At 43.0% G+C, this 19,360-nt stretch overlaps 1 protein-coding gene across 1 annotated transcript in view; it reads right to left on the bottom strand.

Moving 5' to 3' along the window:
* Nucleotides 1–312: 312 nt before the first annotated feature.
* The window catches only part of LOC121561558 (ubiquitin-conjugating enzyme E2 E2), a 33,807-nt gene continuing 14,759 nt past the window's right edge, over nucleotides 313–19,360 (bottom strand). Inside the window, exons 4-6 of the mRNA XM_041874095.2 lie at nucleotides 2,858–2,990; nucleotides 1,438–1,585; nucleotides 313–1,062 (exon numbers count right to left, since the gene is read on the bottom strand). Coding sequence (XP_041730029.1) covers nucleotides 965–1,062; nucleotides 1,438–1,585; nucleotides 2,858–2,990 — 379 coding nt within the window. The 3' untranslated portion in view covers nucleotides 313–964. The remainder of the gene's footprint in view (nucleotides 1,063–1,437; nucleotides 1,586–2,857; nucleotides 2,991–19,360) is intronic.

The following is a 19,360-nucleotide window of genomic DNA, read 5'->3' as shown; positions in this document are numbered from 1 at the left end:
GCACATGTCTGATGAGGGCCAAAATAACGTTTGGAGTGTCACCAAGTCAGGGTGCGAGAGAGGTTCTATGGTCTATGGTTCATGCTCACCTCTAACCTAGACCTGTGATGCAGTTTCTTCTGCTGTAGTCTATTTTACCCTGGTTTCACTGATTCCCTGGAGTTCATTATATGCACAGGCAGTGGCAATGTGTGTGTGTGTGTGTGTGTCATGAGGCAGAAGGATGATAGGTCCAGTCATTAACCTCTTCTTAACCCCTGTCACAGAACACAGAGGGGTCACAGTTACAGAACAGAAGAGTATAACCACAAGTCACAAGCCAACCAGTGTGTTTTATTGGGTGCTTCATTAATACAAGTGCACAACAAACCACCCTGCCATGCCAGAGTAGCCAGTAAATGTACAAGTCCTGCCTCTTTCACAAGCAGACCTATATTTCTGTGGTCTGCCTCAAAAGCGTTTGAAAAAATACATACAGTACAAACAAAACCAGAGAGCGTAGAAGAGCATGAAATGTCATTTGATGCAAATCTTCCTCCTGTTCCATGCAGATAACATTGATGACTGGAATAGGAAATTGAAAAACACACACGAACCTAGAGTAAAGTAAAAAGAGTATATAATCTGCATGTTGTTCCTGGAGCCACTATGAAAACATGGATACATACTGTATAGTTGAGGGACAATGCTTATCAGAATAATAGCCTTTTTTCAATACAATAATTCCAACATTCAGATATTGGAAAATAAAATCCCAATCTACTCTTTGTATAAAAAAGAAGCTTTCAAGTCAACAAGGAACAAAGGACAGTTCTTTACAAAGAAAAGGTAGATACAATGTTTAGGGGGAGAATGACAGGTACACCGTTGCACTTAGTGAGTGTGCTTTGAAAGGCTGGGGAGAGAGGTAGAGAGGTACAGTGGGGGGGGAGAGGGTAACAGTGGGAAAGGCAGACAAGGGGATCTATGTGGCGTATCTCTTCGTCCACTGCTTGGCTATTCTGTCATGTTCCGTTCTGTTGGTCAGGTATTGTGTGGCAATGCTCCCCACAAGAGGGTCCGCTGCAATGACAAAGAAAAGGATGCAGATCTGAGCATGCATTTATGAATAGCATTTCACAGGTGTAAGATTTTTGGACCCAGAGAGAGTTAAGAACATATTATTACATTGTATTAAAAGATGAATAAGGACTTATTTTTTAAAAGATCATTTAAATTCCATCAACAGGTTCAACAGAAACAGAGCTACTGTCCCAGGGGAAGGGAATACTGGAACTCCACTAGCAGAGCAGCAGACAGTTATCAAAGCATGAAACATTATCACCATCTCTGTGTGTAGATAGTGCCAACTCAAATGTCATTTAATCAGTCATGAATCACCAACTGAAATGAGAACACTGCAGATCATCATGATGTGGACATTGATAGGTCTCTTACCTGGGTTACAGTCTGTGAGCAGAGAGCAGATGGACAGAAGCACCTTGGAGATGGTGAGGGCAGGGCTCCAGTTGTCCTTCAGGATGTCCAGACAGATCACCCCCTGACTGTTGATGTTACAGTGGTAGATCCTCGTCCGAAACGTTACCTGGCGAGTACAGGGAAATACAGTATTTGGTGACAACCCTCATAACACGGCTGCAGAGTTTTTGAATACCATAAAAAATACCCACATTTTTATACGCCTTCTAATTTCCTTAGGCTTTGATATAGCCAACAGGGGGCAGCATGGTGCATTTACCAACATGCAGAAAACCTTTAGAATTGTCATGAAAAGCCCCAGAAACCAACTCATGCCGATCTCTAATCTCGCCATAACCGTTGCATATTAGTTTGAGAGGAAAATAATCATTCCTATAATACTTTCACAGGGATTCAAATAAGGGGTAAAAATGACTTTTTGGTTTCAAAATGTGCTTACGTCAAACCTTTGTACAACAAACATCCACACAAACGTCCCTGTTAAGTTTACTACCGTGTTTCTGATTGAACGTGACACTGACATCTGTTTAGGCCTGACACCTGACACCGACCTAGTCCTCCAATCACCAACATCTGGACAGACTGACCCTGACCTTGCAGAGGAAACATCTAATGAGCCTAGGCATTCTGAACACACCGAGGACAGGACATTATAAATAACTCCACAATGGTGCGCTCTCTGCCCCACTAACCCTAACAACTGAATCTTATACTTCCAATCTGTCCAACAATCTTGTCAAACTGGAGTTTCAGTTAGGGGCTTGAAAAAAGTTCTGGTAAGAGTCTATAGTATACAGCAAAACTCCAATGGAGCATTTCAATGGAGGAGTGTATCGTGCGCTATCGTGACGGAAGGACTGGCTACAGATCACAATGGGACAAAACACTTGAGCCCTCTGGCTACACTGAGCAGACCTTGAGCCTGTGGATTTGTTTGAGTCTGCTGTCAAACAGCAGAGCCGGTTCTTACACAGCTCAGAGAGAAACAGAGACAAAGAGAGAGAATGAAAGAGGGGGGGAAACAGACACAATGAGAGTGAGACAGTCAGAACTCAAAATGAAAGCAAGTGAGAGGGAAATTGGGTTCTAAGAAGCACAAAGAGAGATATCTGAAAGCACATCTCATACACTTGATAATGACATCCACTCAACAACCGAAAATATTCCACAGGGTACACTTCCTGAAAAGGCTAATAAAGAATGAATTTAAAATATGAACAGTGAATTGGTAAAGGCTTGGATAGCACACCATATTCCCAGAAAATCATATTAGCTGTTGAAATTACATTAAAGCAAGAGTTCTCCACAGAGGAAAAGAGCAGCACAATGGAGATAAAGCTATAAACCATTTGTGGTCAGTGTGGTGGTGGGTGCTGACCTTGGGTGGTTTGAAGGGGTAGTCGGGTGTGAAGGCGATGTCCAGGAAAAAGACCCCTCCCTCGTAAACAGATCCTGGTGGTCCCAGGATGGTTGACCTCCACTCATAGATGTTGTCTCCTTTGGGGCCGGCGCTGAAACAGAAACATGTCAATATGTTTAGCAACTCAGGGCATTGGAATTGACAACTGCCTACTGACAGCCTAAAGTAGACAAAGTCTGAGTCCAAGTGAGTGAGGAGAGAAATGCTAGTTTCTGACAAGTTAATGAAGGAGATTTGCACTGTTTAGAGATTTTTCTCAGTCTGCTCTTTTTAGCCTGAGGTTTAGTTCTGTTCAATGTTTATCACTCAAGCCATCTAGGTTGTGCTGCCAAAGCAAATCTGAAACATTCCTAAATCCCCCAAATGTGCAACATTCACAAAGGCTAATGTCATCATCCATCCATTGAAATAAACAGTTTGTCAGTTGGATTGAGGAATCTCGTTTCACAAATAGAGAACAGTTTAACTTTGTCAATTGATACAATATATACACAAACATTGAATTGTATCTTGAAGGTCCTTTATTTGATGAGTAGTTATGTTGAGTGGGTGAGGGTCACATCTGTTGGATAGTCCGGTAATTAATGTAATTTCCATATTAAGTCTCCACCCTCCCCCACTGGTAGTAAGGGTTTTTGCTGGAGCAGTGCCAACTGAAGACTGTCTGGGACACGACCAGATCATAAAGCCCAGGACAATGAGCAATTCTTCAGATTTCATGTCATTACCCACAGGCGCACAAGAGCACACACACAGACGACCGCTTACACATACTTGGACAGAGATTGGGAGCAGGATTGCAGCAGCACAGAAAATGCATAACTATCAAAGTCACCACTCGCTTTGTTCATGTTGACAAGCCCCAATAATCTGTGACTGACGTTTCCAAATGGCCATGTCAGAATGAAATGACTAGCAAGTTATGCTTTCTCCACAACATAATAACCTCAAATAACGCAACTTGAGTATCAAACAAGTGTCTGGCTCAGTGCATGCCCATGAGAATGGATCAGTCTCCACAAATAGAATTAAAGGACTAGACATTTCCTCTTTCCTGTAGTGTCAACACATGCAGATTTCACTAATCTTCTTATACTATTTATTTTTCTAAAGCAACTGTTCGAAGCCTTCTTTAATTAGTTAATTATAATCCGTTCTTCCCCAGGGACTTTAATATTTTTCAATAGCTGTTTTGGGCCCATAAGAGCAATGCAAATTTGGACTTATCTTGACGAGGCACACAGGAAATCTGTTTTATACTGGTATGATTTGGTAGAGTGAGAAATGACTTTAGCATAGCATCTGGAAACCATGTTGGTCCCGTGTGGCTCAGTTGGTAGAGCATGGCACTTGCAACGCCAGGGTTGTGGGTTCGATTCCCATGGGGGACCAGTACGAACAAATATGAACATGTATGCACTCACTACTGTAAGTTGCTCTGGATAAGAGCGTCTGCTAAATGACTGAAAATGTTGGGCAATATTCATTGTCAGTGCACTGCAACAGGGCAGATGTGGCCTATTAATAGCTAGCTGTAATGAATCAAAAAAATGTTGTGATGTTGCTTAGATGGGTGAGGTAACCACTGAACTGTTAATGGAGAAAATGAGTAGCAACCAGGCACAGGGAGAACTGTTTTTATGTGGGTGGGGAAGAAGTTGTCACCAAACATGATTCAAGGTGAAAAACTCATTGTAGCATGATACAATATTTAAAAATAATACCTCCCACTGTGCCAGATGAGTGTGATCCTTTTCAAAGCAGCACAGATACAGGGACTCTTTCATGTCCTATGAGGCCGTTCACTTTTGAGTCCAGATGAGATAGAGACAGATGAGACAGCATGGAAGAAGATCCACTCTACACCACCTCTGTGTAGATCTGACAACACACGGACCTCTGGGTAAAGGCTAAGTACATGCCACGACTGGAGGTTGCCCGGCAACCCCCCCCCCGGCTGCCTGAGCGCTGGCTGGGCATTCAGGACCTGACTGACAGTCTCTCATTAGACCAGTGGAGTGGGAGAGCAGGGGAGCACGGCCGAGGCCACAGCATCGGACTGAGACGGAGAGAGGCTGTCTAGGTTTAGGATATCTACTGAATCAGCATCCTGAATGGCCAGGGTTAGGTGTCAAGGGAGATACTGCTCACCCTTACATCCTGCTTTGGTCATGGGATGAATAGAGTTGTTTTATAACAGATCCTACTCACCAAGCCCTAAACCATGCTAGGGGTATTAGTGATCATTACTGAACAACTTTAAAATGCACAACCATTTTAATGCTAGTCAAAGGATTGCAACATAGGATGCTTAACATTTATAGGGAAAGGACGTGCCTGCGCAAAATCTTACATCAAGTCGCTAGGCGTTAGAAGACAGACAAAGCACCAAAATATCTGTTTTTGTCATGTGGCATAATCTAGCCCCAGACTGTAATATCACTGTATCTAGGCCTATAGCTGAATACTGCAATTTCGCAACAGTAATAGAACTCTCCTCTCTCTACTATGGGAAAACTCTTATCCATTAATGCAGACATATCTAGTTTAGTTCAATACCCATGACATTAAAACATGAAATCGCTATGGTTTGCAATAATATCCTCTGTGCGACTCGAGAGATATAATAAATCTGCAGTACGTCAGTAGATTTCTTTGAGTCAGTGAGTATTTGGGTCATTTGTTCCAAGAATCTGGGATACATTAGTGTGCGGGTGTCCGTGAGAATCTACCACTAGCCATCCTCTGCGATTACACTCATGTGGGAATGGCTCCGACAGCTGGAGTGCTTCCTCCGCAACAGAATGCAACCGAACAGAATCCCCAAATAAAACCCTTCAGGCCCGATTTACTATTTTCAAACCGCTGTGGAACTCGCTTCTCTTGTTCGAATCCAAATAAAAAAACTGAATGCAAAGCTAAAACATGTTATGCTCTTCAGTTAGCTAAGCATGGCTGATTCCTTTTTTAACTTGATACATCTTGCATCTCATCTGTTATCTTTGATCATGCCATATTCTAAATTGAATAATAAGATGGTAAATCTGGCATACATATGGAAACTTTCAATTCATGGAAGATGGCCATTCACATGACCGCAGACACAAAACCATTGACTAGATCATCTACATGATGTTGAACAATGACATGGACAAACCACATACATATCATAATGAACAATGTTCACTTCATGTATGCTCTTACATGCCCATATACAGAGGACAAAGAATCTATTCTGAAATACGTCTCATTACACCATTTCAAGATAAAATATACTAGGCTGGCTGACACAAAGGAACCCTTAGAAAATGTATTTTTTATGGAGGCGGTGTACTGCAGGCCTTCTCCATTCATACACCGTTACAGTTCACACCAAAAGTTGTAGTTACTGGAAACTATCCATGTAACAAGCTGTGATCCATATGTAACTGAGACCAGAAATAATTTCCATATATATTGAATGACCTTTCTAGACTAGAGCACCCTCTGCCCCATTTAACATGGTCTATATTACATGATTCCAGACAATCTAGAGATTGTGCAAACATGCCATAACCTTTATCATATGGTATGGTGATTATACAGTAATCTCTGTCAAATCAGTGGCCTCCCCGGGATATCTACAGCTCTGATAGTATCGTCAGCTTTGGTAATTCTCCCTGCCATTAGGGAAGCAGTTGAGATGATGAACAGATGCAGACAGGTGATCAGCCTGTGTCATTAATCCTACTCATGATGACAGAGACAAGCCGATGACAGTGTTCTACCATTGCTGACCTCAGTTACAGGGAGCATTGCTTGTGTGTGTGTGTGTGAGAGAGACAAAAAGCCTCAAAACTCAGACCATTCTGGGAGGGCCGATGCTGTTCACTTACAGTATTTATGGAATTTAGTGGGGTGTTTTCTGGCAAGCGCACACTGTGTGTAGGAGTGTCTGTTCAGCAGAATGTCTAAAATGTTATCTCTTTTCCACCTTTGACATCCACTGTGTAGTCAGAGACAAGGGAGCACAAAAGGTTATGAGTGTAATTTATCCCTCATCTTATTAGCTTGTTGACACAATCTTTTTTTTTAGCCAGACTGCAGAAAACCAACAGAACCAAGCACAGGGACAGAAACTATGCCAGCATTTGTAGTTCAGTTCAAGGTCAAACAAACTGTTAATGCGTACAAAATAATAATTATCAAAATATGTTGCCAGAAGGCAAAGTAGCAACAACCATATTAAAATCAACAAATTAAAAGACATTTGGGTACATGCTCATGTGTGGAGTGACTTGTTAACATACAAGGCCAGGGAACTTTATGGAATCCTTATGTAGAGAATGTACCTTATTTTGCAGTACCAATTGAACATGTGCTTGTGCAAGCAGCCCTATCCTCCAGGACTACAGTTTCTTAAAATAATTGAGCAAAAACCTGTTATACCTCAAGCTGTTCAGTATGTTGCTATATAAAAAGGTCTCTCAAAATTGACCGCCACAGCAAAAGGTGTTACACAAAAGAGTAACGGAACCCATAATTGAATGTGATTCAGTCTGTTTTGGTGCTTTTTAACGCTGCCATGTGCAAATAGAGCTATTATCTTAATTATTCACCATTCCAGTTAATTTCCCTTAGGCACTTTTCTTTACTAATGGCATAGTCATTCAAGATCTTCCATTCCATTGGCGCGGCGGCTGTGGCGGTTATCAGAAGGGGAACTTAATGAAGCAATCTTTGTTTCCCCTGACCGTGAAAGTAAAGCGCCAAGGACCAATTACCATGTAGATCAGCAGCAGAGGTGACATTTCCTTCCCCGATCTTTCGTCTTTATTTGCACAAATGACATGGTTTGTTTTTAAATCAAGCCTTTTATTGTTCATCCCTACTATGAACACTAATTATTTGCCTGTGATTTATCCTGAAACAAGCATTTATGGTGGAAATGGTTGAACATGTGCACGGTTTCCTCGAGTCCAAGTGAACCACATACCAGTATTTACCCATAACAGACCATTTCACATGCTGGTTCAATCAATTTAAACTACCTTCCATTTGGTATTGATGACAATGTGTACTTTGGAAGGTAATTCAGATACTTTTATGTCACCAATAGGTAATCAAATCTTTTCTATTCCCATTCCTCCATTCTAATTTACTAAGACGTTTCTGAAAAACTGGGACTTTGGTGGGTAAACATTTCTCTTGCTGGTGCCTGAAGCAAGCTTCTTATGCATTGCAAATGTTTGTCTCAGGACTCTCAATAAATAATGTAGAGCATATATCATTATCATAATACACAGGCTTCGCATACATGAATGACTCAAAATGATGACTCATACAAATAAAAAATAAACACTTAACCCACAGAGTTTTGGTGTGTCCTGAACTGAAGTATATCACAACAAACAAATGAGTCCATACTTGAAGTAGCTACATCAGAAAAGCACTGCTGCTCACACTCCAAACCCTTAACCATTCAGCCACGACCAGAGTTTTTTTCAGTACACATAATCCCCCCACAAAACTGAAGCGCCCAGGGCAGTTGCATGGCCTTGTGGCCGAGGAAATGGACTCGTTACCAGAAGGTTACTGGCAGAGATGAGTGGTGCGGTGTAATTCTTTGGTGAAGCACATGATATCTAGCCTGGTTGCCGTCTCTATTCAGCTATTACATTCCACTCCTTGCCACTCCTGTCATTTGCCAAAGAGACTGGCCTTTCGGCAATCTTCAAATATTAACATTAATGAGCTCGGGGAGATCAGAGGATTTGATCCTGATTCGATAACCCTCACAGCTATTATCCAATCACAATGTTTATGCAAATTAGACTGATAGGAAAACGTTCAAATTTAATTCATTAATTTGTTTGGAAACATTCTAACATTGGGCATTCTGACGTAATACTTTTCATTGTAAACATAAACATTGGGTGTTGGGAGAACAGAGGATTCCCATTTATTGCATTTTTACTACCAGCCAATGTGATCACATCAGAGAAGCTGAACAAAAATAAAACGCAACATGCAACAATTTCAAAGATTTTACTGAGTTACAGTTCATACAAGGAAATCAGTCAATTGAAATAAATTAATTAGGCCCTAATCTATGGATTTCACATGACTGGGAATACAGATATGCATCTATTGGTCACAGATACCTTTTTAAAAAAGGTAGGGGCGTGGATCAGAAAACAAGTCAGTATTTAGTGTGACCACCATTTGCCACATGCAGCGGGGCGCATCTCCTTCGCATAGACTTGATCAGGCTGTTGATTGTGGCCTTTGGAACGTTGTCCCACTCCTCTTCAATGGCTGTGCGAAGTTGCTGGATGTTGGCGGTAACTGGAACACACTGTCGTACACGTCGATCCAGAGCATCCCAAACATGCTCAATGGGTGACATGTCTGGTGAGTATTCAGGCCATGGAAGAACTGGGACATTTTCAGCTTCCAGGAATTGTGTACAGATCCTTGTGACATGGGGTCGTGCATTATCATGCTGAAACATGAGGTGATGGCGGCGGATTAATGGCATGACAATGGGCATCAGGATCTCGTCACAGTATCTCTATGCATTCAAATTGCCATCGATAAAATGCAATTGTGTTCGTTGTCTTGGCTTATGCCCGTCCATACCATAACCCCACAGCCGCCATGGGGCAATCTGTTCACAATGTTGACATTAGCAAACCGCTCAACGCCATTCTGTCTGCCATCTGCCCGGTACAGTTGAAACAGGGATTCATCCATGAAGAGCACACTTATACAGTGTGCCAGTGGCCATCGAAGGTGAGAATTTGCCCACTGAAGTCGGTTACAACGCCGAACTGCAGTCAGGTCAAGACTCTGGTGAGGACGACGAACACACAGATGAGCTTCCCTGATGAGGTTTATGACAGTTTGTGCAGAAAGTCTTCGGTTGTGCAAACCCACAGTTTCATAAATGTCCGGGTGGCTCATCTCAGACCATCCCGCAGGTAAAGAAGCTGGATGTGGAGGTCCTGGGCTGGCATGGTTACACGTGGTCTGCGGTTGTTGTGAGGCCAGTTGGACGTACGCCAAATTCTCTAAAATGACATTGAGGCGACTTATGGTAGAGAAATGAACATTCAATTCTCTGGCAACAGCTCTGGTTGACATTCCTGCAGTCAGCATGCCAATTGCATGCTCCCTCAAAACTTGAGACATCTGTGGCATTGTGTTGTGTGACAAAACTGCTAATTTTAGAGTGGCCTTTTATTGTCCCCAGCAAAATGTGCACCTGTATAATGATCATTCTGTTTAATCAGCCACACCTGTCAGGTCGATGGATTTTCTTGGCAAAGGAGAAATGCTAATTAACAGGGAAGTAAACAAATTTGTGCACAACATTTGGGAGAAATAGATTTTTTGTGTGCAATAAACATTTCTGGGATCTTTCATTTCAGCTCATGAAACATGGAACCAACACTTTACATGTTGCGTTTATATTTTTGTGAAGTATAAGTGACCAAAATATATTGCTACTTCTGGGACACGCATTGGGCTAGGCTACTGGTTCAAGAGTTATAAGAGGAATAGAGAGAGGATGGAAGAGAGGCCAGTGGAGATGCATGAATTGCGCAAGAAGGGAACAGGGAAGACAGAGAAGTTAGAAGTGAATTCATAGGCTGGGGCATTAATCCACCATTTGTATGCTAGTCTACATATTAGGCCTTGCCTATTATAGTGAATTTAGGCGATGTGATGAAACTTTTTTGCCCTGTGCTCGAACATTAATAAAATGGGCTGGCAATAAGCTGTAGACCACTCTATTTACCAAGAGAGTTATCTATATTTCTCGTAGCTGTCCATTTACCACCACAAACCGATGCTGGCACTAAGACCGCACTCAACGAGCTGTATAAGGCCATAAGCAAACAAGAAAATGCTCATCCAGAGGCAGCGCTCCTAGTGGCCGGGGACTTTAATGCAGGGAAACTGAAATCCGTTTTACCTCATATCTACCAGCATGTTAAATGTGCAACCAGAGGGAAAAAAACTCTAGACCACCTTTAGTCCACACACAGAGATGCGTACAAAGCTCTCCCTCGCCCTCCATTTAGCAAATCTGACCATAATTCTATCCTCCTGATTCCTGCTTATAAGCAAAAACAAAAGCAGGAAGTACCAGTGACTCTCTCAATACAGAAGTGGTCAATGACGCAGATGCTAAACTACAGCACTGTTTTGCTAGCACAGACTGGAATATGTTTCGGGATTCTTCCGATGGCATTGAGGAGTACACCACATCAGTCACTGGCTTCATCAATAAGTGCACCGACGACGTCCTCCCCACAGTGACCGTACGTACATACCCCAACCAGAAGCCATGGATTACAGGCAACATCCGCACTGAGCTAAAGGGTAGAGCTACCGCTTTCTCTAACCCGGACGCTTATAAGAAATCCCGCTATGCCCTCCGACGAACCATCAAACAGGCAAAGCGTCAATACAGGACTAAGATCGAATTGAACTATACCGGCTCCGACGCTCGTCGGATGTGGCAGGGCTTGCAAACTATTACGGACTACGAAGGGAAGCACAGCCGCAAGCTGCCCAGTGACACGAGCATATCAGACTAGCTAAATTACTTCTATGCTCGCTTCGAGGCAAGCAACACTGAAGCATGCATGAGAGCATCAGCTGTTCCGGATGACTATGTGATCAAGCTCACCGTAGCCAATGTGAGTAAGACCTTTAAATAGGTCAACATTCACAAGACTGCAGGGCCAAGCGGATTACCAGGACGTGTACACTGAGCATGCGCTGACCAACTGGCAAGTGTCTTCACTGACATTTTCAACATGTCCCTGACGGAGTCTGTAATACCAACATGTTTCAAGCAGACCACCATAGTCCCTGTGCCCAAGAACACTAAGGTAACCTGCCTAAATGACTACCGACTCGTAGCATGCACGTCTGTAGCCATGCAGTGCTTTGAAAGGCTGGTCATGGCTCACATCAATACCATTATCCCAGAAACCCTAGACCCACTCTAATTTGCATACCGCCCCAACAGATCCACAGATGATGCAATCTCTATTGCACTCCACACTGCCCTTTCCCACCTGGACAAAAGGAACACCTACGTGAGAATGCTATTCATTGACTACAGCTCAGCGTTCAACACCATAGTGCCCTCAAAGCGCATCACTAAGCTAAGGACCCTGGCACTAAACACCTCCCTCTGCAATTGGATCCTTGACTTCCTGACGGGCCACCCCCAGGTGGTAAGGTAACAACACAACTGCCACGCTGATCCTCAACATGGGGGCCCCTCAGGGGTGTGTGCTCAGTCCCCTTCTGTACTCCCTGTTCACCCATGACTGCATGGCCAGGCACGACTCCAACACCATCATTAAAAGTTTGCCTGACGATACAACAGTGGTAGGCCTGATCACCGACAACGATGAGACAGCCTATAGGGAGGAGGTCAGAGACCTGGCCGTGTGGTGCCAGGATAACAACCTCTCCCTCAATATGATCAAGACAAAGGAGTTGATTGTGGACTACAGGAAAAGGAGGACCGAGCACGCCCCCATTCTCATCGACGGGGCTGCAGTGGAGCAGGTTGAGAGCTTCAAGTTCCTTGGTGTTCACGTCACCAACAAACTATCATGGTCCAAACACACCAAGAAGAGGGCACGACAAAGCCTATTTCCCCTCAGGAGACTGAAAAGATTTGGCATGGGTCCTCAGATCCTCAAAAGGTTCTACAGCTGCACCATCGAGAGCATCCTGACTGGTTGCATCACTACCTGGTATGGCAACTGCTCGGCCTCCGACCGCAAGGCACTACAGAGGGTAGTGCGTACGGCCCAGTACATCACTGGGGCCAAGCTTCCTGCCATCCAGGACCTCTATACCAGGCGGTTTTCAGAGGAAGGCCCTAAGAATTGCCAAAGACTCCAGCCACCCTAGTCATAGACTGTTCTCTCTGCTACCGCACGGCAAAAGGTTTCTTAACAGATTCTACCCCCAAGCCATAAGACTCCTGAACAGCTAATCAAATGGCTACCCGGACTATTTGCATTGTCTCCCCCCCACCGACCCCCTCTTTTTACACTACTGCTACTTGTTTATTATCTATGCATAGTCACTTTACCTCTACTATGATGGGTTGCCACATGTACATATTACCTCAATTACCTCTACTAACCTGTGCCCCCGCACATTGACTCTGTACCGGTACCCCCTGTATATAGCCTCACTACTGTTATTTTACTGCTGCTCTTTAATTATTTTTTACTTATCTATTTTTTACTTAACACTGATTTTTCTTAAAACTGCACTGTTGGTTAAGGGCTTGTAAGTAAGCAGTTCACTGTAAGGTCTACACCTGTTGTATTCGGCGCAAGTGACAAATACAACTTTGTTTTATTTTATTTGAATTTGACTGGTAAACTCATGGGTACACTCGCAATGGCTGTCTGGTATTTTGATGAAATAATCTCCATGGTATTGTAGAATGTTCATTCAAATTGTGTTTACATATGATGCTCAAGCAATGGAATATATTTTTGGTTCTCAGTTAAGTTAAATCAATAAATCACAGCACATATTGATGGCTAGTAGGGATTCAAATTTCGGTCAATTTTGCTGCCGACTAACTGACCCTCATTAAACCGGTCAACAAACAGTTACATTTTTCCCAAACAGTCAAATGAAGTGACCAACAGAAAATACTTTCAGAGATCTGTATATAATGATGAGATGTTTATGTTTCAGCCCTAACAATGGGAGTCGTCACAAGGCGGGAAGGCAGGCGACAAGCTTAGGCCCAAAATAAGCCCATAGAAACAAACATTTGCGGAAAACAGTTCTAAACTGCGCACCTAATGCGAGCAGTTCCATATGTGACGGGGGGGGGCTCCCGAAGTGGCGCAGAGGTCTAAGGCACTGCATTGCAGTGCTAGCTGTGCCACTAGAGATCCTGGTTCGAGTCCAGGCTCTGTCGCAGCCGGCCATGACCGGGAGGCCCATTGGGCGGCGCACAATTGGCCCAGCGTCGTCCAGGGTATGGGAGGGTTTGGCCGGCAGGGATGTTCTTGTCCCATCGCGCACCAGCGACTCCTGTGGCAGGCCGGGCGCAGTGCACGCTGACTCGGTCGCCAGGTGTACGGTGTTTCCTCCGACACATTGGTGCGGCTGGCTTCCGGGTTAAGCGGGCACTGTGTCAAGAAGCAGTGCGGCTTGGTTGGGTTGTGTTTCGGACCTTCGCCTCTCCCGTGTCCGTACGGGAGTTGCAGCGATGGGACAAGACTGTAACTACCAATTGGATACCACAAAATTGGGGAGAAAAAGGGGGTAAAATACCAACAAACAAAAAAACATAGCAACTACTATGATGGGTTGCTAATATGACTAGGATTGGGCCTTTAGCTTCTGGACAACGAAAGAAAGTTATGAAAACCAATAGAACAGGAGAGAAATGCTGGTTAATGGCATGAGGAAGTCTATAGAATAATTGCCTCCACGTTTCTATGGATGGATTTTCGCAAGGCTACTTTGAAGCAATGTAAGACATGCCTCATTATTTAAAGTAAAGTGTTCAGGTTTGAGAAATAAAAATGGCTCCTTTTTAAATCGTGGCCACCAAAGTTAACACTCGATTTCATTTAGAATTGTTATTGACTGGCTGGTAGGCTATTCCGCTTCTCAAACTAGGCTTTGTATGCTGTGCGCATGATAAATAAAATGCATGACGACTAACGAAAATACACACACGCCAATTTAATTCCACAAAAGTATGAAAATGAACCTATAGATCAATAAGCATGACGGGTCAAATGTATTTTTGGCAGCTAACCGATAAACGGTTAACATCCTTCCTGCTTTGCGCCTATGGGTACACCCGCAATGGCCGCCAGTACACCCATTATGCCATCATTGACTTGAATAGGGACGCCCGTTCTATTCATTCTATTTCTATGACAGCACATGCAGTCCAGAGCGGAGGAAAGGAGAAATGTGTCCCCCCCCCAAAAAAAATATATGGCTGGCCAATTACCATCATCCAAAATTCCATGACCGTCACAGCCCTATTGGTATCCTGTATTGCCTCATTAAAACGTTTGTCCAGCTGATTAAATCTTTTAGGCCTAGGCCACATTTCTGTGCCGACGTTGCATTCATTCATATACGTTCTCAGGTTATTACTCATCTAAACAATGACACTTCATTTACAAGTTGTCACCACGAGAAATCTCAGTTGATTATGATGAACACATTGTACATTATTGTCTGTACAATAGAAATAACTGAAATGGTAAGATGGAGCCTAATTCCTCTTGGAACGGTCTATTGGTTGTGAATCGGAGAAACCCATTAAGCTTTGAGATGGTATCCCTGCCAAAATGGTAATGGATTACCATCCTATCAGTCTCAATGACCTAAATGGCTTCTGTGAACCAGTTGTGTAATGGCTAGACTTCACCATAGAGTGGCCACGTGATGATTCACACTTGGTTTCCCCTAGAACACATTAATAACATTTGGGACATACGTTTGTGAGAAGTGCTGCACAAATGAGGACATTGAGAATCCAATGATACGCATGAATCAAGACAGGCTGTGTTCGCTTTCAAACAAGTGCCTTGGTGGAGGGCAATAAGGATAAAATAACGTGATGATGTCTGAGGTCTGGAACAGAGCATGTTACCTTCAGTCACTCACAGCTTGTTTATTTTCCACTCAACTTTCTCTGCAAAACGACTGACAGACTTAATTAGAAAATGTCTAGTTCAACAGATGCTACACTATCTCAGTATTATCAATACCAGATGAGGTGAAACATTTGAAATCATGTACAGGTGTAGGATCTCAGTTTGACCTATTTTGTCACAGCAAAATAAGGCTATTCGCGGGTCGAAAGTAGGCTACATGAAAAGTGCAATAACGTTAATATAACCATGTGTTAGTTTATGTAAATCAATTCTCAGCAACAAAAGACTGATCAAATTAAGATCCTGTATCTGTACTAGCGTTTAATATTTCCCCTGTATTTTACTTAATGTTCCATACTGAGAATAAATCACTTTTCTCCCGGGTAACCCGGTATTTCCCACCAAAACCAGAAGTGTCATTCTAAAGCATATAAATATGTCTGGATTTGATTTGAGCTTTGATCAGCATGAAAATTCAAGTCTGATGCTACCTGAGCCAGATGATGAGCCCTACATTAAAGACATAAAAGCCCATAGTGTGCTCTATTGGGTAAATAAATGAAACAAGCTCCAGTAATCTTTTTGAGTGTGGACTGTATTATACGGACTGGAATTACACACCTCGTTCAAACCATGAAGCTGGGAGAGAACACGCAATGCTGGTGCAAGACATGCACGCAGAAACCCCAGAATAAAATACAACTAATCCCATCCCAGACATAGATTATGATAGTGAAATTGATCAGCGATGTGTTTATGTTGTAATGCCATGGATGTTTGGCCATCAGGACATCCCAGTTTACACTAAAACCTAGTTGAATCAGATGTGTCAATCAAAACCCTGCACACCCAGACCCAGTAGCTCTCTGTTCAGGAGAAGGGTTGGTCACCACCACCACCACCACTAGCGAATTTGAAATATAATAGGGTCCATTTACAATTTGTATAATTAGCAGTGCTTGACTTGGGATGAAAGAAGTGCAGGAGTTGTCTTTTTCTACCGAAATTCACAAATTATATTATGCTATAGAGACCTCTATTTATTATCTGTTAAGGGTTTATACACATTTTCCATTACTTCTCCATGACTTTTAACCAAATTTCCAAGACTATTATTATAGACTACATGAAAAAGTAAGCATTATTGGCTGGAATGCTGTGGTGTCTGATCCCATGTAGACCTACCATCTCCTGCCGTTGTGCCCTTGATCAAGGCACTTAACCCCCCCACAAAGTAGAACTGCACTGTCAGTCACGTTGTCAACATGTGGTCAACCTTTCATCTGGAGAGCTCCTGGGTGTGCAGGCTTTTGATTCAGCCCTGAAACACCCAAGTCATGTTCATGTTGAGCAGTAAATGTTTAAGCTACAATGTGGTTAGGCCAGGGCTTGAACAAAAGCCTGCACACCCAGTAGCTATCCTGGAGGATGGTTGCCACTATTGCAACATTACAAACCAATACCTTCGTCTTTATCTTCAATGAATCAGGGATCAAATGGATAAGGTAGGCTACTTCAAAGCAAGGTATCTAACTAAACATGTTTATATTAGGCTAAAATATTCATGTTTCAGGGGAGATCGATGCACATTGTCACAATTACATGGCTAATGTTTAAGAGGGGACTCACAGCTTTATTTAATAGAGGGGAATTCAACAGATTTATTTAGGCTTCCACAGTGCCAGTGGAAAGGCGACAACGACATTAAAGCTTAGTTAGTTATAACTAGCGAGATAGCCAATTCAAAACAGAACTTGTAGCAGTTATCTAGTCAGTCTGTTGCCTGCCATTTTATACCTGCTGCTGAAATGTCGCCAACTCTCTCTCCTTGGGCAACGGCCCACTCGCACTGACACACACAGCACACACAGACACGCACTGAAGGGTCATTCCGATGATGGTTGATAGGTAGATTTCTAAGTGATTGATCATATTTAAAAGTGTGCCTTGATGAATTACACAGACAACAATTATGAAACTAATTTCCCTGACCTTACAAACCCTCATTTAACAACATGGAGCAGCGCATCATGCACATTCAGGCTGGCACATTTTCAATCTGCGCAATCTCAAACAGCCTACTGTCACGCACAGATTCACAGACTAGCAGCAAATAAACTTGAACAAAGCAGAATCCGAAATGAATGCCCACTCCCCATTGCTATTCAATGCAGATCCCACCTTCATTCCACTTTGATCAACCTTTTTTGCCTCGGTGTGTGAATCTGGGCCAGTGATAGGCTACTTTGTTTTATAGAGGGGCTGGTATGCAATTCCCCAAAAAAGTTGAGGCGCCAATTCGGCGCTCCGGACAACTCCAGCCCAAATCAAGCACTGATAATTCGTAGACTGACGCATTAGCCTACCTTTCATAATATTTCCCCTAATGTTGTGAGAGGAGCGTATTACCTTCTCCTTCACTCTCCATTGTTTCTTCATTCCTTCCTCGCTCTCAACAGTGAAATGAAATACATTTTGTTCTCCTCATCTTCATCATTGTAATGACATGCTTGAATAATTAATACAGGACCTCCCGCCCCCACCTACCGTCAACCAACTATGTCAATGCAGAGCTATACGGAGCCCTCTGCAATGTTAGAAAATTTGGCCGGCGCCTGGCGATGCGGTACAGAGCTCAATTTGGCCTCTGCATGCCTCCGGAGGCGCGGCAATTGCGTCACACCATCCATATGGCACCTCCGACCACATTTTCAGATCAAGCATAAATGAGCTTTTAGGCCGTGGCTACAGATACGGCGTTTTCAACCATGCCCCGCCCTGGCAAACCCTCTTTCTTAAAGCTAAGGATCCCGATCACGTTCTGCGCGTGTTATTTTACGCAAACATTCATTTTTCTAACGTAGCTGCTGCTTACACTACCCCTCCCTTCACGTTTAGTTCTTTACTCACCCTCTTCTTAACCATGATGATGTAGCCTGTCTCTACCTCATATTTCTGAACAGTTGAAATAAAAACCCAGCAGGGTTTTGAACAAACATTCTAAAACATATTATGAAGGCTACAACCTTCTCGGTCTGTCGGAACGGATATTGCAGTTGCACAAGCAGGAAGCAGTCCCTACACTTTGGAAAAAAAATCAAAAATCAGCGTTTTGTGTGATGATGGCTAATCTTGAATTGCTTCCATATTGTAGTTCCTGTCTGCCTCCTGCGCAGCTTAGCAGTGTTTCCACTGCAGTCATCAAGCTGTGGCGCTGCACCCACAGCAAAAAAATATGGAACTTGAAAAAACATTTCTGCCGAGGTGAACTTTGAAGATGCTAGAACAGTCCACATTTACTTTCCCTCTGCAAACAATAAGAGTAATGAATTTTAAAAAATATAGTCTGACAACCCCATAGTAGAATGGTTTCTATTTACCTAGTCAGCTTGTTGTTGTGTGTTCTATGCGAGATAAATATTCCTCTCGAGGCGCATTCAAGTTATGAGTGCCATTGGGAAACATGCATTCTGACAAGCAGTCAATGCACAACAATTCTTGCAATTGCAGGGAAAACAGCATCTTTAATGGCCTTTGTTAAAAAGAGGATGATCCCAGCTTTCCATTCCTACTTTATTTCTCAACTTCTAAATATGCACGAACTGCACCATTTTAAACTAGATTTTTTAACACATTAATGCTAAATGTAACTCAGGTCAATTGTAGGGTAACTTGGGGTAAAACGCCACTCTACCTCAAAATAATTTTGGGGGAGTGACTTACAAAAAGTTTGATATGGTGATAATGCTTTTTGCTAATAGCATACCTGATAATATGGACCTCCCCTCGC

This window comes from Coregonus clupeaformis, chromosome 28 (genome assembly GCF_020615455.1).
Source record: "Coregonus clupeaformis isolate EN_2021a chromosome 28, ASM2061545v1, whole genome shotgun sequence".
Classification (NCBI taxonomy): domain Eukaryota; kingdom Metazoa; phylum Chordata; class Actinopteri; order Salmoniformes; family Salmonidae; genus Coregonus; species Coregonus clupeaformis.
This window is presented reverse-complemented; position numbering and strand designations above follow the sequence as displayed.